This window comes from Malaclemys terrapin, chromosome 3 (genome assembly GCF_027887155.1).
Source record: "Malaclemys terrapin pileata isolate rMalTer1 chromosome 3, rMalTer1.hap1, whole genome shotgun sequence".
Taxonomy (NCBI): domain Eukaryota; kingdom Metazoa; phylum Chordata; order Testudines; family Emydidae; genus Malaclemys; species Malaclemys terrapin.
In genome coordinates, this window is record NC_071507.1 from 95,282,974 (window position 1) to 95,309,549 (window position 26,576).

At 41.9% G+C, this 26,576-nt stretch overlaps 1 protein-coding gene across 1 annotated transcript in view; it reads left to right on the plus strand.

Moving 5' to 3' along the window:
- Positions 1–26,576, plus strand: part of LOC128834254 (nesprin-1-like) — a 124,999-nt gene that overhangs the window by 49,613 nt on the left and 48,810 nt on the right. Inside the window, exons 27-38 of the mRNA XM_054022869.1 lie at positions 3,332–3,475; positions 3,825–3,980; positions 7,173–7,337; positions 9,128–9,300; positions 10,949–11,102; positions 12,274–12,417; positions 14,069–14,233; positions 18,117–18,434; positions 19,060–19,215; positions 20,469–20,639; positions 21,885–22,211; positions 25,330–25,482. Of these exons, the coding sequence (XP_053878844.1) occupies positions 3,332–3,475; positions 3,825–3,980; positions 7,173–7,337; positions 9,128–9,300; positions 10,949–11,102; positions 12,274–12,417; positions 14,069–14,233; positions 18,117–18,434; positions 19,060–19,215; positions 20,469–20,639; positions 21,885–22,211; positions 25,330–25,482 (2,226 nt within the window). The remainder of the gene's footprint in view (positions 1–3,331; positions 3,476–3,824; positions 3,981–7,172; positions 7,338–9,127; positions 9,301–10,948; positions 11,103–12,273; positions 12,418–14,068; positions 14,234–18,116; positions 18,435–19,059; positions 19,216–20,468; positions 20,640–21,884; positions 22,212–25,329; positions 25,483–26,576) is intronic.

Here is a 26,576-nt window from a genome sequence, read left to right on the forward strand (position 1 = left end):
CCGCTGCAGTCCATCTCTAACCGCCCTCCCCCGCCACCAAGTCCCATACTCCCCTCACCCAAAGTGCACAGAAGGAGAGGCGGCAGAGTCCCTGCTAACTCTCACTCCACCCCTGCAGAGAGCTCGAGCAGCAGAAGGCTCTCATTCCCCAAAATTTGACAAGTTCTTTCCTTCCCGCCTGACACAAGCCCCCGTCCAAGTTTCACTTTCCCAGTTCCATGTTTGGTTGATAATAAAAAATACGTTTCTGTTAACTACTGTTTCCATCATGTTCTTTTGCAGGAGGGGGGGATAGGGGGTTGGTAATTCGACAGGACAGTCACCTTTGGCAGGGTATATAGTCGGGGGCAGGCACAGCAGCAGGGCACATACATAGTGCAGTGATGCAGTGACTAGTTACCCTGGTTAGTCTGGGAGGTTGTTTTCATGTTATGTGGTGGGGGGTGGGTTGCTCTGTGACTTTGTGGCAGGGGAGGGCAGTTACAGATCTTAAGAGGCGGTACTTAGGCAGGATCACAGAGCCACACAGCAGGGGATCTGTAACCGTCCTCCCCCTGCCACAAAGTCACATAGACCCCCCCATACACACAGTCCCTATCAGGAGGGGTGACAGGCTCCGTTGAAACAACCATCCCACCGCAGCGGAGCCTGTCAATCCTTGAGTTTAGAAGCTGCATTCGCGCCACTACAGTACACCCGCTCCGCACCACAGTCTGCGTCCCAGTTTTAAAAAATTCCCGCGAATACAGTATTAAAGAAAACGGTGTGCTTTAACAAAGTAGAACTATTTTTATTTTGAAACGTGTGTTGGAAGTGGGGTGAAGGGGGTATGTAACTGGATAGGATAGTCAACATTAACTGGGCAAAGAAATGGGGGCAGGTTTAGCTTCTCAATACACAAACTTTAAAGTCACAGGTTACCGTGCTCACTCAGGAACTTTGCTTTCAAAGCCTCCCGGATGCACAGCGCTTCCCGCTGGTCTCTTCTAATCGCCCGGCTGTCTGGCTGTGAGTAATCAGCAGCCAGGCTATTTTCCTCAACCTCCCACCCCGCCATAAAGGTCTCCCCCTTGCTCTCACAGAGATTGTGGAGCACACAGCAAGCTGCAATAACAATGGGGATATTGGTTTCGCTGAGATCACAGCGAGTCAGTAAGCTTCTCCATCTCCCCTTGAGACGTCCAAAAGCACACTCCACCACCATTCTGCACTTGCTCAGCCGGTAGTTGAAGAGTTCTTTTTCAGTGTCCAGGGCGCCAGTATAGGGCTTCATGAGCCAGGGCATTAGCGGGTAGGCTGGGTCCCCGAGGATGACTATAGGCATCTCCACATCCCCAAGAGTTATTTTGTGGTCCGGGAAGTAAATACCTTGCTGCAGCCGTCTAAACAGACCAGAGTTCCTGAAAACACGAGCGTCATGAACCTTGCCCGGCCATCCCACGTAGATGTTGGTAAAACGTCCCCTGTGGTCCACCAGTGCTTGCAGCACCATGGAAAAGTAGCCCTTTCTGTTAATGTACTGGCTGGCCTGGTGTTCCGGTGCCAGGATAGGGATGTGAGTTCCATCTATGGCCCCACCGCAGTTTGGGAATCCCATCGCTGCGAAGCCATCTATGATCGCCTCCACGTTTCCCAGGGTGACTACCTTTGGCAGCAGTACATCAACGATTGCCTTGGCTACTTGCATCACAACAACCCCCACGGTAGATTTGCCCACCCCAAACTGGTTCGCGACTGACCGGTAGCTGTCTGGCGTTGCAAGCTTCCACAGGGCTATGGCCACTCGCTTCTGGACAGTCAGGGCTGCTCGCATCCGGGTGTCATTGCGCTTCAGGGCAGGGGACAGCAACTCACAAAGTTCCAGGAAAGTTCCCTTCCGCATGCGAAAGTTTCGCAGCCACTGGGATTCATCCCAGACCTGCAGCACTATGCGGTCCCACCACTCAGTGCTTGTTTCCCGTGCCCAGAATCTCCTTTCAACGGCATCAACATGACCCATTGCCACCGTGATGTTCTCGGCGCTGGGTCCCCTGCTTTCTGAGAGGTCTGTGCTACTCTCAGACTTCAGGCCATCACCGCGTTGACGTAGCCTCCTCGCCTGACTTTTCTGCATCTGCCTCAGGGAAAGGTGTATGATAAGTTGCGAGGCGTTGAGAGCGGCCACAACTGCAGTGATGGTTGCAGCAGGCTCCATGCTCGCAGTGCTGTGGCGTCCGCGCTGTCACTGACTAGAAAAGTGCGCGAACTGATTTCCCGCCGGCGCTTTCAGGGAGGGAGGGCGGGAGTGATGGACGGATGACGACAGTTACCCAAAAGCACCCTGGACACCTTTTTTTTACCCAGAAGGCATTTGCGGCTCCACCCAGAATTCCAATGGGCAGCGGGGACTCCGGGAACTGTGGGATAGCTGACCACAGTGCACCACTTCCAATGTCGACGCTTTCCCCGTTAGTGTGGACTCACAAAGTCGAATTACTGTCCTTAGTGTGGACACACACGTTCGACTTTGCAATATCGATTCCAAAAATTCGATTTAAGTAAAATCGAACTACTCTCGTAGTGTAGACAAGGCCCTAGTTGAGATAGAAAATACCTTTTAGGTCAGTTTTAAATTACATTGACAGGAAATGTAAGAAACTCTTTGGGCCAGATCCTCACCTCATGTAAATCAGCACCGAAGACAATGGAGCTATACTGATTTTAGGCCTTCCTTGTCTCAGAGTGGATGTGTGGAGAGATGTCACACAGTACAGTGGACACATCCTGTGCTGTTTTCACATGGACTGGGATTAATCCTTCTAAACCCAGAAGTTTCAGATCCACATTCTAAATCTTTCATTCTGAAGTGATAGGGATGAAAAGAAAAGAAAATTGGTCTAAAAATCTTGAGGAAAACTAAATTACTTGAACTATGCTGGTTAGAGCTTTTACTCCACATTGGCTGAGAGGAGCATATCTAAAACAATCAATGGAATGAGTCCATGGGGAAAAAAATGCAGTCAGCAAGGGCTTTTTAAGGCTTATTTATAAGGACTTGGAAGTAAAGCAAATTACAATCAGAAAGTAATGGTCCAAGTCCTACAGCTCTTGGCTGTGAAGACATCCATTTTCAAATCATTTTCCCCACTCTGGCTACCAAACGTAGCCTTTCCCCTGAGCATTTGTTCAGGATAGGGGAGAAAGCAGACCTGAAATGAACCCTTCACACCTTAGCATACCTGTGTATGCATACCTCTGTGTTTGGATTTTAGATTGCATAATAACATTGCAGCAAACATAGTGGTGCATTGATTTTTTTTTTTTTAAATGTGCACATCACATGTCTCCACAGAACTTAAAGATCCAGATGAAGGACTTTGAAGCAAATGCTGAGCCTCTCCAGGACTGGCTGAACACAACTGAGAAGATGGTGCAAGAAAGCAGTAGTCGACTTCATGACCTCCCTGCAAAGAGGAGAGAACAACAAAAGTTACAGGTGATAAGGGCCTAAAAACACATCAAGCCATCCCTAGCCTGGTTTCCTGTATCATGAATTCCTAATAAATGCTTGGAGATCAGGGTGCCAGCATGATCAACTAAAGGCTGCATCCAATTTTGGGGCCTACTTCAATCCTCAGGCAGATTTTATGTCGCAGCACTTCTTGATGACATGTGTTGTTTCCTTTCTGTGACTGTATCATGTGCGTAATGATCAACTGTTGCCTTTGTTTAAGATGCTTACTAACGGCCAGGGCATGAATTTCCATGTTAACAGGGCTGCTTGCTTTCTTTTTTGCTTGCTCTTTCGCACCCGCACTTAATAGTAACATGCTTGTGCTTTACAGTCTGTCCTTGAGGAAATAAGCTGCCACGAGCCTCAGCTCAACAGGCTAAAAGAAAAAGCTCAGCAGCTGTGGGAGGAGCAAGCTGCCAGCAAAAGCTTTATGCGCAGAGTGTCTCAGCTATCTTCTCAATACCTAGCTCTAAGCAATCTAACCAAGGTAATGCTCCCCCCGTGCGCGCTGTCCGGCAGTTCTTGTGAATGTGACCGATGTGAAAATGAATGGTTGAATTCTGAAATATCGCAACTGTCTTGCTGCTGTATTGTACGGTATGTCTGCTCTATCCTATGTCTGAGGCTTGTGCTATAGAGGGGAAAGGTATGTGTGGATCGTTTACCTGATTGAACGCTGAGCTAATTGTTTTTTCCAATGCATTGGTCTGAGAAGAGAAACTGAGTGTCCACATACATGGTATATAATTCCTCCTACCTCCTTCCTACCCCCTCCCCCCCAAGTGATAATTTGTAGGGAGTTATGTTTGAAATGAAACAAATTTGGGTGTTTTGAATGGAAATAAAAGCAAGCCATGATTTACAGCATTTAGGATAATTTAGTTTGATAATTAGTATCCCCAGGAGCATGTAAGGTACCTGTAATTATTTTTCAAAACCTGGGGGTATTTTATACAGAGTCACAATACTGAAATGTTGCTAATACTTAGCCAGTCCTTATCTTAAAGTTTATTATCTGCATTATGAATTTCTGTGTCTAGAAGTTGGTAGATTGGTTTCAGCATTTTTAAAAAGCATTTGTTAGCTGTTAGTGTGCTTTTGAGTTATCAGAGCGAAGTAGCATTCTCCAGTGGCTTGGGCACTGGATTGAGACTGGGAGACCTGCATCCTATTCCCATCTATCCCACTGACCTGCTTTGTGACATCGGGCAAGTCAGCTCATCACTGTGTGCCTCCCTTTCCCCTCTTATCTTCTGTCTTCCTTGTTGATTTGGATTGTAAGCTGTTTAGGACAAGGACTATCATTCCTGTGATTCCTATCGTGGTGGGGCCTTGATCTCAGTTGGAGACTACAGGCACTACTGTAATATAAACAATTATGAATATTAGAAGTGTTATTTGAGACCATTTAATTAAAGTATCTCATTTCTATTATTAATAATTACTAATTTTTTTAATTTGTCAACTAAGTGTATACAAATAGAGAATCATGAAACATATCGTCATATAATGTAAAAAAAATTGTTTATAGGGCCATATCCCGCTCTTCTTGATTTAAAAAAAAAAATAAACACAGGAAAGGAAAAGGAATATGGGGAAATTCTCACAAGTTGAAACTAATGGAATTCCTTGTACATCTTAAAGTCAGAGAATTGGAGTTTGTGGAATGTCACGCACTCCGGGCTCTATGTGCTTTCCTATATGGGGCAATCCGAAAGATCTGTACCCAATGCATCAGCAGAGTGCCACTGCTTGCACAGCGCTGTGAGATGCCTTCTACAAAAGTGTGTTCTCACATTCTGTACTACCAGAAGTTTCTAAGTGATCTTCAGGTGCAGCCCTGTACGGAGTGTATTGAAGTAAGTCAGTCCTGAGATGATGAAGGCATTGGTAAGGTAGGGCAAGGTCCACATATAAATGTAAGAAAATGGAAATAGGTCTAACAAAAACCAATGGCTTGAAACTGAAGTGAGACAAATTCAAATTAGAAATTATATGCAATTCGAGGTCCATTAACAACTCTAAATCTCTCTGCCATATGACACTTCAGAACATAGACACAATGGGTTGAGTTAAAGATAGTAACTAAAATTAAGGAGTGAATTTACTGTCCACAAGGTCAGGTTTTGTGTCCATCCTCTAGAAGGATGATAGACTATGAAGTATACATATTTTTATAGAGTTAAGTGCTAGTATCTAATATTATTTTAATCATTCTTTGTATTTAGCTCTGTAAAGAGTATATATTGAAGTGGCTAACTGATAGATCTCAAAATGTAATTGTAAATGGGGAATTATCATTGAGTGGCTGTGTTTCCTGTGGGATCCCTCAGGGACCAGTTCTTGGCCCTATGCTATTTAATATTTTTATCAGTGAACTGAAAGAAAACATAAAATCCTCACTGATAAAGTTTGCGGATGACACACAAATTTGGGGAGTGGGAAATAATGAAGAAAACAGGTCATTGATTCAGATGTAGATCACTTGGTAAACTGGGCACAAGCAAACATTACGTGTTTTAGTATGGCTAAATGTAAATGTATTCATTAGGAACAGAGAATATAGGCCATCCTTACAGAATGGGGGACTCTATACTGGGGAGCAGTAACGGTGAAAAAGTTTTGTGGTGGGAGAAGAGAATTACTTGAACATGAGCTCCAACTGTGATGCTCTGGCCAGGGAATCTCGAGTAGAGGTAGAGAGATTATTTTACCTGTATATTTGGCATTTGTGTGACTGCTGCTAGAATACTATGTCCAGTTCTGGTGTCCACAATTCAAGAAGGATGTTGATAATTTGGAGAGGGCTCAGAGAAGAGTCACGAGAATGATTAAAGGATTAAAAAACATGCCTTACAGTGATTAGACTCTAAAAGCTCAATGTATTTAACTTAACAAAGAGAGTGTTAAGGAGTAAATTGATTACAATCTATAGATATGTGCATGTGGAACAGATATTTAATAATGGGCTTTTCAATGCATCTGAGAGGTTTAATAATATGATCCAATGACTGAAAATTGCATGTAGACAAATTTAGACTGCAAATAAGACATACTTTTTTAATGGTGAGAATAATTAACCATTAGAACAATTTACCAATTGTTGTTGTAGATTCTCCACCACTGACAATTTTTAAATCAAGGTTGGATGCTTTTCTAAAAGATCTGCTCTGGTAATTATTTGGGGGAAGTTCTATGGCCTGTGTTATACAGGTGGGTAGATTAGATTATCACAGTGGTCCCTCCTGACCATGGAATCTATTAATCAAAAAAATGTAAATGAAAATGGCCACTTTACGTAAAAAAAAAATTCTCACTTGTAACTAGGTCCTTCAAATGGTTTTGCTAATGTCGTTTTTTAGGAGACTTACTGATTTGTTTAAACACTTTAGATCTGTTGATACTTTGAATAGACTGAAAAAGGGAGCATTTGAAGAGCCAAATCTTCTAATTTGGGGGACTAAATGGAGTGTACTTGTAAAATTGGCACATGCATATAGTGTGTGCACCACTCATGTTTGTATATGCAAAGTAGATAACTGCACGTATACGCATTTGAGCATGCAACATATTCATGAAATATGGTAGACACAGTTTAGCCACCTGCATCTAAAGCTCTAAGTGCATACTGAGCACTCACTGAAATGATTGGGAGTGTTAATTTCCATATGAATTTCAGGAAAAAGTTTCCAGAATGGATAGGATTGTTGCAGAGCACCATCAGTTCTCTCATGGCATGAAAGAACTCCAGGACTGGACGGCTGATGCAGTTCATATGCTGGAATCTTACTGTCTCCCTACAGCAGACAAAAGTGTTCTAGACAGCAGAATGTTAAAGCTGGAGGTATGTAAACAAATGGATACAAAGATGACACACATAGGACCCATTATTTCAGTTGCTATGAAATAGTGACCACTGTACGTTTGCAAAATTCAAACACCAATTTTTCATGTACGTCAAAAAAAAAATTGGAAAAATGTTGCCTTTTGGAGTAAAATGGGCTTTTGTAAATGAGATAAAGATATACTGGACCATTGTGACATGGACAATGGTGTAAATATTGAAGAAAAAGTTTCAAGATAATACATGGTTAACTAAGGCTATGGAGAAAGTATGATATTTTCTTTAGTTACACAATCGTACTCTGTCAAATTTTACTAGTGACTTAAGTGCTGTATTGTGTAACCATAACGTTCTGATCACGTAGTTTGTTGTTTTTTTGTAGTAACTAATGCATTGCTCATTCGGGGTAGATTGTGGCTAGGGTTACCATATGTCTGTATTTTCCCGGACATGTCCGGCTTTTTAGTTGTTAATCGCCATCCGGGAGGATTTTTTAAATATATAAAAACATCCGTATTTTCCGGATGTTATGATAACCCTACCCTCTCCTCTTGGGGTGTAGGCTTGCTGCAGCCTGTGGATTGCAACTTCCCTGCCCCCCCCCCCCCCCCCAGTGCGCTGCAACCCCACGGCTAGGAGCGGTGGCATCTCTGCAGCCAGCTGCAGGTGGGGGGACCCGTGGCTGCTTCTCCCTCCTCTGAGCATCCCCTGCGGCTCTGGCAGAGCCTTACTCACCCTCTTTCGCCCCGGCTGTGCAAGGAGCCCCCCTGCCAGCGGTCCATGCAGCCAGGGCTGCCTCCCCCTCCCCCCCCCCCCACGGAGCCGCTGGTCGGGGGGAGGGTCCCGGCACAGGGGACAGTTTCTCAGCGCGCGGCGGTGGCTCCCGGAAGCCCTCTCCCCTGGGAAGGGCCCGTGCTGCAGCGCCTCCCGCAGCCACCCGGCCTGAGCTGCCACAGCCTCGCCCAGTCCAGCTGGTAGCGGGGTGGAGGCCCCCCTGAGCCAGGGGGCAAGGCCTAGGCCACGCACGCAGCACTTCTCTGCTCCAGCCTGGCCAAAGTGGGAGCCCGCGGTTGGGATGCAGCCTTGCAGGTGGGAGCGCGTTGGGGCTGGGATGCCCAGCTCGGGGGCAGGCCCGGGGCCTGAAGCAACTTCCCCCCTCCCCCCCCCCCCCGGGCTCTGGCTACTGCTGTGCAGGGGAAGCACCCAGCTTGGGGCGCATGGGCTGGAGAGTGGCAGGAGCCGGGAAAGTTGGAGCCTGTGGAGGAGGCAGCTGTTTTGGGTGGCTGGGAGGGAAGGGGGAGGAGGGAGAATGTGGCGCGCTCAGGGGAGGAAGTGGGGCCGGGGCGTGGATTTGGGGAAGTGGTCCAATGGGATAGGGACTTTGGGGAGGGGTTGGAATGGGGGCGGGGAAGGGGCGGAGTTTGGGCGGGGCCGGGAGCCCCCGTGGAATGTCCTCATTTTTTCAATGTTCAAATATGGTAACCCTAATTGTGGCTTTCAGATAGAATCTTGCATCGAGGGTGCTACACTGCCACACCACGGTTGGGGGGAGCATTGAGTGCTAGGGTTTCTCTTATGGCCCAAACTCTTCCTTTGAAAGGCCTCTTTCACTAGGGAGGCCCAGCTGTCAAGCCCATCCTCCCGATAAACAGCTTGTACAATCCATTCAGGGTGTAGTGTAGCAACTCCTTTTCTAATGATGTTTATTAATCATTTCCTCTCTTTTGTGGGAGAAGGACTGTATACATGCTGCAACAATGAGGCTAGAACAAGATCGGTTTGCTTTCTAGGGACTGTTATCGGTGAAGCAGGAGAAGGAAATCGAGATGAAAATGATGTTGACAAGAGGAGAATCTGTTCTGCAAAACACTTCTCCAGAGGGAGTGCCTGTCATTGAACAACAGTTACAGACGCTTAAGGAAACGTGGGCTTCTCTCTTGTCCTCTTGCATTCACTGTAAAAGGTAAAAAGAGATGTGAGTGGGGAAAGGTAACAGAAGACAACACAGTTGAAAATATTAGCATTATCTCCAGAAGTCGTATGATTACAAGACAGGCAAGGCGGGTGAGGTAATAGCTTTCATTGGACCAAAATCTGTTGGTGAGAGAGACAATCTTTCAAGCTGCACAGAGCTCTTCTTCAGGTCTGGGAAAGGTAGTGTGTGTGTGTGTGTGTGTGTGTGTGTGTGTGTGTGTGTGTGTGTGTCACAGCTAAATGCAAAGTGGAACAGATATTTTAGCCTAAGTAGTGAGCACAATTCTAAGGGACCATTCAAAGTGAAGTGGCTAGTTAACACCCCTGTAGTCATAGGACAAAAAGGGGGGTTGTGAGATACAGATTGTTGTAATAAGCCGTAACTCAAGTGTCTTTATTAAGACCATGATTTTTATTAAAAATAATATTTTAAAAAGTAATAGTTGAATAAAAATCATGGTCTTAATAAAGACACTGTATTTATGGCTTGTGTTTAGTTGTGACACCCTTAGTACATTTCCCAGCCCTGAAGAAGAGCTCCTTGTAGCTCTCTCTCACCAACAGAAGTTGGTCCACTAAAAGTTACTACAATTCTAATCTCAGGGCTTGTCTACGCAACAAATTAGTGCGTGGCAAGCCACGTTGTGAATCTACAGCACACCAACTTGCCACGCTGTAACTTGCCATGTGGACACTACTGCAGGGCATTCTGGGACTCTTACTGCATGTATCCATACAGCGAGTTATTATGTGACAAGCTGGTGTGCTGTAGATTCACACCTTAGCTTGCCACACACTAATTCACTGTGTAAACAGGCCGTTATTGTTACCATTAAAAATGGACTCTGTATTAATAATTTGATTGTAAGCTTTATTTTCAGATATTTTAAGTTTCATTCAGTTATTTTAATCGCTCTGCTGTATGAAAATCATGGTATGAAATCCAAATAAAAGGGACATTAAGAAAATTAAGGGCAAAATCCTCCAAGATCCGGACTTCAGTAGAACTGTGTGGCACTGGGCACTTCTCAGGAGGTACTCATGACCTCAAAGGCTGGAACAATGTTATGTAAAATGTTATGATAGTAATTCCATCACTGTCAATGAGAGTCATGGTGATAATACTTAAATAGGAAATACAGAAAAATGCGGTCTGATATGGTGAGCATCACTAAATACAAACGTTTCCAAGTTTCAAACAACCAAGACTATTTATCAGTAGATAGTGTCTGCTCCCTAATATGTGATAAGATATAAAGTAGGGTACTTGGAGTCAAGACTCTATTCCTTTATACCATGCTTTACCCATATATTTACTACAGCTAATGAACACATGAATGAGGGATATGCTGGGACTGCAAGCATCCTGTGTCCACCACTAATGTCCTTTACTGTCCCTTTTCAGATGTGAGCAAGTAGCTTCAGCATTGGTACCCTTCTATATATTAGCCAGCCAAGATCTGTAGCAGACCACAGTTTCTTGCAATTTTTCGTAGGGCAGTTCAGCATATTACATGTCTCCTTTCGTTCTGTCCTCCTAAAAAACATAAAGCTTGAATGACTGTTTATTGCCTTATCTCATTGCTAGAATAACATGAGATACTGAATATCAACTGATATGTATTTTTAAATTGTAGTCAGCTGGACGGAGCACTGTCCAAGTGGACAAGTTACCAGGATGATGTTCGTAAATTTTCCAGCTGGATGGACAAAGTAGAAGCGAGCATGAATGCTTCTGAGAGACAGTGTGCAGAACTGAGGGAAAAAACAGCTGTCCTCAGCAAAGCAAGGGTTTGTTTACTGTTACTATATTCTTAAGAAAAATCCTCCTTGGTTGTATGAGTAATAGTTTTATTGTATGTTACAATGGAATAAAAATTACGATGATGTCTAAACAGACAGATATAAATGTTTGATGCCTAGATGCTACCCTGGTGTATGCACTAGAAATCTGGCAGATAGCTGTTCAGATTGAAGTCCTGTTTCCTCATTAAAATCTGCTGCAGCAGCCATTAATTTTGTGGGGGGGGGGAGAACAGTACTATAAACCATACTAGACAGGAAATCTATCCATGATAGGGTGAAGTTCAAATTTTGGCCATCGGACTTAAAAAAAAAAAAAAAAAAAAAAAAAAAGGCCATAGAGATAAATCTTCAAGTTTATAGTCTCATCATTCTCTCATATTCTTGTGCAAAATGGCACAATATGCTACCAAATTAGAATGGATATGTTTTACTTCACAGCATTGCTTCGGTGCTGGTGTATATAACTACACAGAGTGCTGGGCAACAATGAATCAGACCCATTCTGCATTATAGTCATACATTGCATGTAGTTAAGTAATAATGTGTTTTGAGTCAGACATTTGATTGAAGTAAATAGCCATTTAAAGGAGTTAAGGGCCCAAAGTGACGCCTCAGGTGCTTGATCCAGGTGGTTATTAATTGCCATGCAGTGTCATTATTGCAGTTACTTCTCCAGTGAAGTGTTATGTTAGATAGTTTCTTACACACATGCACACCCTTAACCACTTTAATATCTGAGTGCTTTTGAGTAGTGCATTAAGCAATGTGGCTAACATCTGACTGTGATTCATTCCCATTTTCATCCTCTCCGAATGGAGAGAGGGGTATGTGCAGTAGAGTTCTATTTTGATAGTGATCTCTGGCTTTGGTTTTTTTTTTCTAATGCAAACACTGCTATGTGTTTGAGAGAAATAGTAAGGTGGAAGAAATTAGTCTTGCACTTGGAGGAACTTGAACCATAATAAATTCAATGGGCACAATTCCACTATCACTTAGGCCTCTGCAGACCTACTGAGAGCAGAATCTGTAAGAGCAGTATATCTAAGCAACAAACAGACCAAAAAAACCACACTAATTACCTTACAAACACGCTGCCTCTGGACTTGTTTGAATATTGATCATTAGTAAACCTGTCCATTTACTCTCTGTTATGCAGTTACTCAGTGAAGAAGTGTTGAGTCACAACAGCCTACTAGAGACTATTGAAGCAAAAGGCACTGGCATGACTGAGCATTATGTAACCCAGCTTGAACTCCAGGACCTCCAAGAACGATACAGGTTCCTCAAAGACAGGACAATGGTACAGTTTATCTTGGCAGTACTCCAATGTTTTTCTTTGAGTTTGGGGTGGAGGGAGAGAGGGCTTGTTTGTGTTTGTTTTATTTCAGAATTTTTTAATGTGTATAATTTGGGGGGCAGATTTAATATATCTGGCTATCTTGAATTCAAAAGCAAAACTCTCATTGACTTTAGTACAGCTAGGATTTCACCCAACAGGACCAAAAGCTTAGAAACATCAGTGCAAATACAAAGAAGGATTTTTGTTTGACCATGAAAGCATGTCATACAGCAAATGTAAACACTAGACAAACTGTTAAGTAATTCACCAAGGGCCTAATTTTACAAACAGTTACTATAGTGCTTATTACTGGGCTGAGTCCCATTGACTTCTATGTCATATGACCCCTCAGTGGTAAGTGCTGGTGGGTTCCAGCACTAGCCCAGAAAGGATTCTGGAAAGTTTTATGTCACAGACTGATGAAGGCTGAAGCAGTTTTAATACACTATCTTACAAAATCATGAACTTTTTAAAATTATGTGTACTTGCAGAAACCCTTCTGCAGTCGTGCCACATTGGGCTGTGGTTTTGTGGCATCTGATTTTAAAAAAAAAAAAAAAAACAGTGAGGGCCTGGACAAAACTTGGATGGGAAACCCAGGTGCAATAATAGTGTTGAGATTCTCAATCAGTCCTGAAGCAGTAGTCCAGCATAATGCTTGGGTCATTATCTTTTACATGAGATGTAAAAATGAAGCCTAACCCTCTTGTAGTCAGCAAAGATCTCATGCCACATCTAGTAAGCATGGGACTTAACCTTAGTGTCCTGACGAAATTCCTCTGCTGGTAATTACAGAATTCCCCCTGCAGTTTCAGTTGCAGATAATCTTTTAGTATTGCCCCTGAAAACACCATTCTGTAATGTTGCTGACCATATGATGGCTATGGTGGTGTGCCCCAGATACGGCAGTACCTTTGGGCCAGATTGTGAAATCAGAGGGACTATTCATGAAAGTGATTGTTTATCAGTGTAAGTATAAGGTTCACAGTCTAGTTCTTAGTGATCAGCAAAGTCATCTTTAGATATAGCAAAACACTCTCTGAGATTCTCCATAATGAACACTATTATATACTCTAAATAAGAGGTGGAACTATTATTGTATGTAGTTGACAAGGGTCTGAATTCCTGAAAAGAAAATGGTCCAGATTCTGAGCTCACACTTATGGCAATCAGGAATAGTTCCAATTAAGTCACTGGAGTTGTGCTAATTTAAAAACCAAAGTTAATGAAATAAAAAAATCAGGCCCATTGTTACTGTTAATCAATGCTTTAACTATAAATGGTCTCAAACCAAAAGAGCAGATCCAAATAGCCTCGAATTGAGCCAAAGTTCCTATCTGAATCTACATCTCTATCTTCATAGATGTCCCCCTCTTTCTGTAATTACACAAACCATCCCCCTGAATCTAGACCCCCTGAACTTCGGGAAAGCAGCTCTAGATCCAAACTTTGTATTCCATTTCTAGGATTTATAACTTACAATACTTAGTCCTGACTTGAGTGCAGGGGACTGTACTAGATGACCGCTCGAGGTCCCTTCCAGTTCTATGTTTCTATGATTCTGTAATCTCTTAACTGGCTGTGGCTCTAATGAAGTATTTTTAACAAACAGGAGGCTGTAAGCAAATCTGAGAAACTGCTTCACTTACATCATGAGTACCAAAGAAAACTGAAGGCCTTTGAAATATGGCTGGAAAAAGAACAGGAAAAACTTGAATGTTTATCATATCTTGAAGGTGATGCTCAGACACATGAGTCAACACTCCGGGACCTACAGGTATAGTATGTGTGGCATGGCACCCAATCTAAATGAATCCCACTTGTAAAATACAATAACAATAATGGCATGACAGAGAGGTTGTCTTCCTTGTTTATCTTGGGGGGGGGGGAATTAATGCACAGTAATGCAGTTATTTTGCTGTTGTTTTTTAAAACACGTTCTAGACATGCAAAAGACTTACAGACCTTGATTTTACAAGTGGACTTCATCAGGTCCTCCCATTTGCAGGCACAAATAATGACATTTACTTTGTCCAACAACTTGATTTCTGGATACAAATGAGAAGTCTATATGTCACCCATTTGGTGCAAAATGAGAGTGAAATCCTGACTGCAATGAAATCAATGGCAAAAATCCCATTCACTTCAAAGGGACAAGCAATTCACCTCCAGCCTACTAGTTCATCTTAAGAACATAAGAACAGCCATACTGGGTCAGACCAATGGTCCATCTCACCCAGTATCCTGTTTTCTGACAGTGGCCAATACCAGGTGTTTGAGAGTGAATGAACAGAACAGAGCAATTATCGTGTGATCCATCCTCTGTTGTCCAATCCCAGCTTCTGGCAGTTGGAGGTTTCGAGATGCCCAGAGCATGGGGTCACATCCTTGACCATCTTGGCTAATAGGTTCACAAATGGCTATCCTACAATGAACTTATTTAATTTTTTTTTTAACCCTGTTAGACTTTTGGCTTTCACAGAATCCCATGGCAATGAGTTCCACAGGTTGACTGTGTTGTGTGAACAAGTACTTCCTTTTGTTTGTTTGTAAACCTGATGCCTATCAATTTCATTGGGTGACCCTTAGTTCTTGTGTTACGGGAAGGTGTAAATAACACTTTACTCTTCTGTTTCTCCACACCATTCATGATTTTATAGACCTTTATGATATCCATCTCCCTTAGCTGTTTCTTTTTCTAAGCTGAACACTATCAGTCTCTTTAATTTCTCCTCATATGGAAGGTGTTCAATACCCCTCATCATTTTCATTGTCCTATTCTGCCCCTTTTCTAATTCTAATATATCTTTTTTGAGATGGGGAAACCAGTACTGCATGCAGTATTCAAGATGTGGGCACACCATGGATTTATATAGCCTCATTACAATGTTTTCTGTTTTATCATCTATCCCTTTCCTAATAGTTCCTAACATTGTTAGCTTTTTTGACTACTGTTGCACATTAAGCAGATGTTTACAGAGAACTATTTATGATGACTCCAAGATCTCTTTCTTGAGTGGTAACATCTAGTTTAGACCCCATCATTTTGTACGTATTGTACGGATTATTTTTTCCAATATACATTTGCACTTTTCAATATTGACTTTCATCTGCCATTTTGTTGCCCGGTCACCCAGTTTTGTGTGATCCCTTTGTAACTCTTTGTAATCAGTTGTGGACTTAACTATCTTTAGTAAATTTGTATGGTCTGCAAATTGAGTTACCTCACTGTCACCCCCTTTTCCATATTATTTATGAATAAGTTGACCAGCACAAGTCCTAGATCCTTGAGAGACCCTACTACTTACTTCTTTCCATTGTGAAAACTGACCATTTAGTCCTACCCTTTGTTTCTTATGTTTTAAGCAGTTACTGATTGATGAGAGGACCTTCCCTCTTATCCCATGACTGCTTAGCTTGGTGAAGAGCCTTTGGTGTGGGACCTTGTAAAAGGCTTTCTGAAGGTTCAAGTACACTGGGGATCCCCCTTGTCCACGTGCTTATTGACATCCTCAAATAATGTTGTTATAGAGTGGTGAGGCATGATTTTCCTTTAAAATAGCCATGTTGACTCTTCCCCAACATATTGTGATTCATCAAAGGCTTTCTTCAGTTTCTTACAGTTCCTTTTTATGGCTCTGACTATATTATTGTTGTTATTGGTACTACTATTTTATTTAAATATGCAGTGGAAGTAGAGCAAAAATATCAGGTAAAACCTAGTATTTTCAGCTGAGTCATTTTTAGAGTTTCAGGGGTAGTTTGAACTCAGAACTCAAAGAATCAATGTCTTCATGAACCAAAACTGGCAAAGTGGATCACACAAACCACTGCAAACTGAAACCGGTAAGTTTTGTAGAGCTCTAGATATAGTGTGCTTTGGGCTTGTTAATTGATTTATATTTTGCACAAGGACTCTTGTATGAGGTCTTTGCTGCCCAACTAGTGCACTCAGTCCTGGTGCCTTTAAACTCCTGTTTAAAATCCTGTTGACTTTTAGGGATTGAGTTTTGTGACTTCCAGTTGACCCCATATATCAGCCCATAAGACCACAGTCACACAAAACTTTTGCAGTTTTGCAGACTGCAGTAAATCTGGCCTGAATTTAAGTCTTTAAAAAGAAAACTTTGTACAACTCTCAGTCTACAATATAGTCAACAGTATTACAGTAAAGTATAGTCAGGTTCTAAAAGCCAGAACTGAAGAGATCTGAAGAGGAAACGTGATAGTATGGATTTATTTCAGCTGATTAAGAGAAAAGTTGTATCATATTAGAGAGTATTTTGTTCATTGAGTCTAAGTCTTTCATGACTTAGCAACTGAGTGAGAGAGGTTTTTTTTGTAGTCCTGTTCTTGACATAACAATAACACAAAAGGGCTATACAGTATTAATCAAATATAACATATTTATGAAGTTGGTGGGACAATTTGTGATGAAGGGCTGCAAATGTGAAATACCTACTATCTTACACATGATTTTTTTAAAGGATTAAAGTCGGTGTGGATATGCGTATATATCTCTCTACAAAACTATACTTTTAAAAATATTTACATGGAAGGAAAGTTTCTTAAAATTAAGGATGGGATCTTTGTTCCATAGCAATAAATGTGAAAAGAAGTATAAGTTTCAGGCTGCTGTGCTCTTCTCTTGTGCAGTGTTTGAACAGATGGTCCCTTCTTGGCTTTTTTATTAAAGCCATTTTCATTCTGTTCTGGAATGAACAGCAAACACCCAAGTGTCTCTTCTGTTTCAAATATCTTCATCAGAACTGGGACCATCATACTCTGTAATTTGATTAGTCCATTTTGGTATCAAATGGATTTATGACAAGCCTGAGTTGCACAGTCTCAAAATAAAACCAGACTGGCTTCATACCCTGGAGGAGAAAGTTAATATCAGGACCGGGCAACAGTCTAACAGAGTAAAAACCAGCACGTTGTAATGCTTAACTATAAAGGATGCTGAGAATTTGTTTGTAATTGTATGTGAAATATTTACAGGGATATTTATTACTAAAAAATCTGGGCCATAAATCTCCTCCAAACCAGCTGTTTCCTGATTTTGTATACCTTTTTTTTTAATCAACTATTTAAAATGTGGTTCCCTTTGTGGCTTTTAGCTACAGAGGGCAAAAATAAGCATCCAGCTAAGAGCAATGGAAAACAGGTCCAGGAATCTAATGAAACAGATTTTTTTTTAAAAGTTACCACATTTGCAAGCAAGTAGTGTGCTGGCTGCCAGCCTGAAAGCCTTGAGTTCAAGGATGTGCTGAATTGGCTCAGGGATCCCAAGTGCCCATGCCAGCAAAGATGACATATGTTTTGGAAGTGCTGATAAGCTCAGCAGCTAAGGGAGGAACATACAGCACATTTTGGCCATAAATATATCCCTTAATTCATTGAGCAACACTAGTGATCATGTTAGAAAAAAAAATCACTCTGCCAGGCTGTGTTAAGGTGTTCACGACCAGACTACCACTGAGGTGGTATAGGGTACTCAACTTTAAATACACTGGATGATGTTGTGGCTCCACTGAAGTCAAAGGGAGTTTTGCCACTTACTTCAAAGGAGCTAGGGTTTTATCTACTCTGCAAAACATGATTACCACTGTTAGTGTAAAACATGTAAACAAGTTATCCCTGTAATTGTAAACTTGCAGGAACTACAGGTCAATTGTGCAGAGGGACAGGCATTACTAAATGCAGCGCTCCATGGCAGGGAGGACGTGATACCTTGGGGCATACCCCAGATAGAAGACAGAGCACTGGAGTCCATGCGACAGGATTGGCAAGTTTACCAGCACAGGCTTTCTGAGGCCAGGACCCAGCTAAACACTACTCTAAACAGACTGAGGTTAATGGAGAAAAAGTTTCAGAAGGTAGATGACTGGCTTAAGACCCTGGAGGAGAAAGTTAATATCAGGACTGGCCGGCAGTCTGACAGAGCAACAAAGGAGATGCAACTACAGCAAATGAAGGTAATCACTGTCCATCTGTTTGAGAAACCCTGTATATACACCTCTACCCCGATATAACGCGACCCGATATAACTTGATTTCTGATATAACGCGGTAAAGCAGTGCTCCGGGGGGGCAGGGCTGCGCACTCCGGCAGAGCAAAGCAAGTTTGATATAACGCGGTTTCACCTATAACACAGTAAGATTTTTTTTTTTTTTTTTTTTGGTTCCCAAGGACAGTGTTATATCGAGGTAGAGGTGTATCACACATGGTTTATATATTACAGTGTAGTTCTACGATGAAAAATGACGGTAAATATGACATTGCCATTGCCTTTTAGGGAGTCCAAATCAAACTTGCTCCGCTTACAGGTGAAGAGATGATTTTGCCAGAGCTGTAATCTCAGTGTGGGATCTGAAATTCAATTGGCCTGTGGAGTGCACAGGCACAACTGAGAAAAGAGTTTGGTCCTGGACCTGGAATCTATTCAATCCTTTTCTTGATGAGGGAACCAGAATTGAATCCAGTGCACTCTCTCATGGCTGTGCTGAGTGTCTCTGCCTTGCTGACCAGACTACATTTCCAGTGTTAAGACACATAGTTGTAATCACATACACTTGATAATGTCTGTCTTCTTTGTCTCAGAAGTGGCATGAAGAAATAACAATCTACAAAGATGATGTTGAGGAAGTTGGGGTATTAGCTCAGCAAATCCTGGAGGAAAGTCATACTACCAGTAGAATGGGAAATCAAGCTACCCAGCTCACCTCTCGGTACCAAGCTCTTATCCTTCATGTACTGGTAAGTAATGGAAATTAATTCATTATAATATTATGCAATGTCAGCAAAGGGGGAGACACAGGTAGGTATTATTTATTGGGCACGGTTAGCACAAATTATTCATTGATGTAGAATCCTGAATCATATAATGTGCACATACAAGAACCCTCCCCTCTCTAGATTTCAGTGGGCTAGATGGATCAGGGCATTGTTAATAGGAAACAGACCTTTCAGCCAACTTCTGCAGTAATCATAAATTGTCACCATGTCATGGGTGTTTAGCAATCTGTGTGAAATGTGTTGGTGTCATATTCTGTTAACTTACACAAACTGTCCATAAGAAATCTACATCACAAAAAATCATCACAGGGGATACCGACTGATGCCTCTCTTGGCTGTCCCAGCAGACAAGTTGAGGGTTCAGTGTGCATGGACACTGAATGAATTTTAGAGAAGTGCCTTCATGTTGTCATGGAGGAGGCACATTGGTGAGGCGTTGTGGGAAAACTTGAACTGGCAAGGTCCATTCTGCAGATCACTTCAGATTATGGTACTTTCAATCTGACACCTCTCACAGTCACTAAGGGTACATCTACACTTAAAACGCTGTAGCAGCGGCACAGCTGCACCACTTCAGCGCTTCAGTGAATTTACCTATGCCGACAGGATAGGGTGACCAGACAGTAAGTGTGAAAAATCGGGACGGGGTAGGGGGTAATAGGAACCTATATAAGAAAAAGCCTGAAATATCGGGACTGTCCCTATAAAATCGGGACATCTGGTCACCCTACGACAGGAGAGCTTCTCTTGTAGGGATAGGTACCCCAGCACCCCAAGAGGCGATAGCTATGTCAGTGGGAGAATTACCCCCATCAACCTAGAACTGTCTACACTGGGGGTTAGGTCGGTTTAACTGTAATTGCTCAGGGTGTGTATGTTTCACTTACGTAATTTCCTAGTGTAAATCAGGCCTAAATTCACTTAAAAATATAAAATAGAATTTTATCACCTGTACCTTCCTGCTTTAGTGCTAAAATATTACTCCATTTTAACATTGGTGATTGCTATACACACACATTGAGAAGAGAATACAGAAAACCCCCATGAGAACAATTATCTGGTGGCTATGACAGGAATTAATTACAAGTCAATGAACTTAGTAAATTGATTATTCTTTCATAAAATAGTATTTTGTTGCTTTTATTAAACATTCTTTTGTCAAGAAATGCACAATGATACGCATTTCACTTTCTGTTTCCAACATTTGTTTGAAGGAACAAATAAAGTTCCTGGAAGAAGAGATTCGAAGTATGGAGGAGTCAGAATTAGCTTTCTGCACTTACACAGATTGGTATGGAGCCACTAGTCAGAACTTTAAAAATGTGATAACCAAGACTGATGTAGTGGATAAAACAGCCATGGAGAAGAAAATGCAGAAACTGGAGGTATGTACAGTACACCTGAACTTGGGATTTGTTAGTCATTTTTCTTCATGAGTTAAGTCACATACACTAGTCCACATTTAATGGTATACTCGCAATTACTCAGAATTCTGATTCCAACAGTCCAGAGTAGTTAGCAGCATAGAGAGCATTGGGTGTAAAATTTGATGTTCTCCTAGTGTGTGGAGTTCGATGACATTGGATGAATAGTTTGGTAACTCTTCATAGTGAAATTCATGGATGATGCCAAATGGTATAATCCCATTCTTCTAATAGAGGGTGTTTATATTTTGATTTAGTTTAAAATAAAAAGAACAGGATTACTTGTAACTTATTTGTTAGTCTCTATGGTGCCACAAGTACTCCTGTTCTTTTTGAGGATACAGACTAACACGGCTGCTACTCTGAAACCTTTAAAATAAAAGACACCCAAACGATCATGTGATATACATTTTATTGTAGAAATGGATTGCGGGGAGCAAATCTCTTCCTTTCCTCCCACTGAACTAACCCAGTAGTAAAACTCACACTTTACCTCAGAGTTGTGAATGGATTCCTCTGTCTCCTTGCAATATTTAAACCTACTGTGACAAAGAACAGTTTTCAACTATTCCACATTATCTTGTGCACTTTGTATTTGACAAACTCCGTAAATAAAATTTCCTAGTTCAACTCCTGAAATTTCACCACCACTGGCTGATTTCTATTTTGTGGTTTTAAAACATTGTCTCTTTAAATTAATGAAAGCTTTAATTCCTTTCTGAGATGCACACTGTTTTGTTTTTCCAGCTAGCCCTACTTAATAAGCAGTGGAGAATGAAGAATTATATTTTCTTGTATCTGTTCCACTTAAGCAAGCCTTTGAAATATTGACCTAAGTGATAAAACATATAGTAGTCACACTACATCTACTGTCCACATTCATTGTATTGCAATAAAACAGTACAGTGAATTTGAATTGTTTAGTTATCTATTTTAAAGTGAATTTCTTGATTTATGAAAAGTGATGAGCTGATAGTCTTGGAGAGAGAAGTCCAGATCCTCACTTGACAATATTGTGTTGAATTACAGCATGAACAGCACAAGTGCAAGCTTCTCCACACTTCCCTGCTCAATCTCCTTGGCCTCAGTAGTTTGAAAAAGACATTGCTACTAACATCTCTTTGTTTTCCTTTGTTTTAATTTTGATGTCAAAGGGATAAAGACTCCATCTACTTTCTCTGTTAATCTCCATATTTTTCTTTACAGCTTCTTTTGAGTGACATGGATGTAGGCCACAATTTGCTGAAATCTGCCCGTGAGAAAGGTGATCGGGCTATTAAATACATGGAAGGAAATAAAGCTGACCAGTTAAGGAAAGAGATCAGTGATTACATGGAGCAGCTTGAAGAGCTGGCCAGCTCTATCAGGAAGGAGCATATGACCTTAGAGAAGTGTCTACAGTTGTCAAAGGAATTCTCAGACAAGTACAAGGCACAGACTCAGTGGCTTACAGAGTACCAAGCCATATTGCGCACACAAGTGGAGCCCAAAACTGAATTCTATGAGAAGAAGGCCCAGTTATCCAAATACAAGGTAAGAATTGATGCTGTGACTCCATCATATGAATGAAGTTTTGAGCTAGAAGTCCTTGAGGTCCAGTTTTCAGCTGTGGGAGCCTTAATAGATTCCATGCGATCCCTCATCTGGATGCTCAAATCATAAATGTATAGTGTCCGTGCCATAATAAGTCTTCCATGTTTGAAGGTTACCCACCCGGGGCCGATTTTTGTTCTCATTTACATAGAATAGAATAAGTATGGAGTAACTCCACTGATAGCAACAGTTCTTCTGGGTCTACACTAGTTTAAGTGACAATAGAATTTGACCTGCAGTCTTCTGGAACTTTTCTGTCTCTGCTGACATTGCCTCCTTATGCTTTTGTTTTTTTTGCTATATTTAAGTTTTCTATATAATGGAAAATAGGTTATAGTACTACACCTCTACCAATATAACGCTGTCCTCGGGAGCCAAAAAATCTTACCGCGTTATAGGTGAAACCGCATTATATTGAACTTGCTTTGATCCACCGGAGTGCACAGCCCCGCCCCCCCCGGAGCGCTGCTTTACCGCATTCTATCCGACTTCGCGTTATATCGGGGTAGAGGTGTATTTATAGTACAATTTACCACAAAGATAATGAGAATTAACCTGAAAACTGAGGCCCAGATTCAGAGGTGACATAAATGATGGTGTAAATTTTATGGTGGTAACTCATAGAAGTTGTTATAGTTTTAAACATTGTGGGGAATGGAAGGGCAAGGATGTAGCAGTGAAAGCAACTAATAGGAGGGTGAAAAGGAAATCAAGAGACCTCTAATTAGTGCTTTTCTGACTACACAGTGCCACCTCCGTGTGTAAATTACACATATAACATGTGTAAGTTACACATTTTCCTAATTTAGCTTCCCCTACTCAGCATCTAAACTACACACTTTCTGTTGCATCTTTCCTTTGTATTCCTAAAGTGCATATGTTTTCAGCTAGCAATACATGCTAATATAGATAATGTACTGCATACTGTTATTTGTATTGCCTCTGATTTTAACTCTGAATATTGAAGGAATGAGAACTCCTTCTCATCAGTCTACTAGCTTTATAGGTGTAATGACACAATGAATTGAGCCAAATTTTGTTCTTCAATATACTAAAGTCAGTGGGGTTACTCTGGATTTATGCTGATATAGCTGAAAGCAGAATTTGGCCACGCCACACATTTGGCTAATTTAAAATACCTGTTGATTTATTAAATGGTCTGAAAAATTCCAGCCTGTTTTGGTCTGAGATAAAAGATGCACAATTCAGAACTCTTCTGAGATGTGGGGTTTTTTTTTTTTTTAATAAACTAAACCTGAACCTGAAAGTTCCAGTTCAGCTGACATGGGAGATTGTAGGCTCCATTGCTTTTAATTAATTTTAAAAAACATTTTAATTCTTAATATTTTTATAATAGTTTTAGAGAGACAGGATGGGTGAGGAAATATCTTTTATTGGACCAGTGTCTGTTGGTGAGAGACACAAGGTTTTGAGCTTACCCAGAGCCCTTCTTCAGGTCTGGGAAACATACTCAGGGTATGTCTACACTTAAAATGCTACAGTGGAACAGAGGGATTCTCCTATCGGTATAGATAATCCACCTCCCTGAGAGGCAAGAGCTAGGTTAATGGAAACATTTTTCCATCTACCTAGCACTGTCTAAATGAGGACTTAGGTAGGTTTAACAGTGCCGCATTAGGGTGTGGATTTTTCACATCCTTGACCGAGATTGGTTTTACTATTTAATTTTCTACTATTGATCAGTCCATAAAGTAGTGGAACAGATTGTTTATCACAGTAGTTACACATATTTCGAGAGACCATTCCAGGAGAAGTGGCTTGTTAATACCCCTTCAGTCATAAGAAGGGAAGGAAGGGAGAGCGAAAAAAAGGCAGTTGGTGTAGGTTATAGACTGTTATAATGGGCCATAAATCATGTTCAGTCCATGATTTTTAATGTCTAGCAAAGTTACAAAGTTAAGCTCCCAGGCTCATCTTTTGAAAGTGTTGTACAGTTTTTCTTTGAGAAGAAGGACTAAGAGGTCAGATAAAGAGTGATAGTTTTGTGAAAAATGTTTGCCCACAGGTGATAAGGGTGTTTTTGTCTATTATCATTTTCCTGTGTGAGTTTATTCAAGAGTGTAATGAATGTGATTTCACCCACATAGTTACTGGGGTATGTCAGGCACTGCATGATGTGCACCACATGCTGTGATAGGTATGACCCATGGATCTTGAATGGTGTGTTGTCGGTGGTTTTTGATCATTGTCGTAGCGGAGAGATGTCTACAGGTTTTGCATCTGTTGTTCTGGCAGGGTCTGAGTATGTTTCCCAGACCTGAGGAAGAGCATTATGTAAGCTCAAAAGTTTCTCACCAAGTTGGTCCAATAAAAGATATTATCTCACCTTATGTCTCTAATATACAACATGGTTACAATAACATTGCAGACAAAAATAGTTTTTTTAACATTTACCATTGTACCAAAATAATAACTCTCCAAAAATAAAAATTGCAACAACAATACCAATCACCCACCTTATTAGTGTCTTTGTAACACACCCCACAGGGCTGCAGATGTTGCTTGCAAGTCTCAGGCATCACTATGCGTATGAGGAAGCCAATATCTGACAGCACGTGCACACACTGTGATTGTGTCATTTGTTATTTCTAAAAAGGCAGGGATAAGGGGACAGTTGACCAGATCGTGTCCCTTTGTAGAGATTCCCCTTGTATCATCCCATTAAGGGGGATGGAGTTTATCTCCTGGAAAAGGCAGTGAGGTCGATCCCCAAACCTGCAGATTATAGCCATGTGCTCAGAGGCACTCTGCCTCTGCACCAGCTCTGGCCTCTAGCACTTGCCCCCTTCCACACACATGCTCAGTAGCTTATTGTAGCTGCCCGCAGAATTCCTGAGGGGGCTCCAAGAAAAAAATAATACAGCCCTGGGGGCTGGTTGAGGAAGGATGGTGCCACAGAGGTGGCTGCGTCCTCTACTGTATGAGAAGGGGGAGATCCATGATTAGAGGGGACCCTCTGAGCCTGGAATTTAAGGGACGTGATCTTACCATATTCTATTTACAGTATATTTTTTCACTATAATGCTTGCACTTGTAGTCAATACAACAGACGGTGCTGTCCCATGAGCCTTCGATAAAATCAGTGACTGAAAAAGGAGAAGCCCTTCTTGAACTTGTGCATGACGTTACTTTAGGGGACAAAATTCAGAAACTTCAGGCCAATTACCAGGAACTCTGCAATGCGGCAAAGGTAAAAGGAATCAGCAAGGGGGCTGTGGGATCCTTTCATGTCACTAACGTACAATATGAGAAATTTTTTTTCCAGTTTAAAGGGTTGAGGTTTTTTTCCTGTGGGTGACATTTCATCCCAAGGCAGAGGGCTAGCAGAAGCCCCCTTTATGTGGGGCTTACAAGGTTCATTGAGTCTCATGTGTGCTCTCTGCAGTGAGGTGAATTATTACCTACATAGCGCCGACTCCGTGGGTGCTCTGGGGCTGGAGTACCGATGGGGAAAAGTTAGTGGGTGCTCTGCATCCACCAGCAGCCAAGCTCCCCTCCCTGCCCCATCTCACCGCCTTCTCCACCGAGTGCGCTGCATCTCTGCTCCTCCGCCTACCTCCCAGCACTTGCCAAACAGCTGTAGCAAGCTCCGGGAGGGAAGGGGGAGGAGCAGGAACGTGGCCTGCTGGGGAAGACGCGGGGCCAAGGCGGGGATTTGGGGAAGGAGTCGGAATAGGGGCAGGCAGGGGGCGGAGTTGGGGTGGGGAATTTGGGGAAGGGGTTGGAATGGGGGTGGGAGGGGCGGGGTCAGGGGCAGAGGGGGTCAAGCATCCACTGGCACCAGTAGAAGTCGGTGCCTATGATTACCTACGTAAATATTACAAGGAAAGCTCAAATGAGTATTGAGGTACTAGGGGAGAAGTCTCCTCTTGAAACTTACAGCTTAAAGGAGAGTTGTTAAAAGATATCAGTGACCACTCTGAACTTGAAGAATGGGCCAACTCTATCAGGAACGAGCATATGACCTTAGAAGTGCCTCCACTTAGCAAAGGAATTCTCAGACAAGCACAAGGCACAGACCTGTGTCTAATCATCTCATTGCATAAAAATAATTTCCTGAGTAAATGACACTTCAAAAGTAAAAATGTCCTTGAATCGCATCACCTTCTTCAGTGTTCCTGCCAGAACTCACAAGCTAGGCATGGCTGAGATCACAAAGGAAAATTTACTTAAGTAATTTTAATTAATTAGTTAATGAGTATATAATATTTTGAAAATGTAATGCTGATATATTATTCCTAAAGCTCTTAACAGGTGATGCCTCCAACAGTACTAAGCTACAGT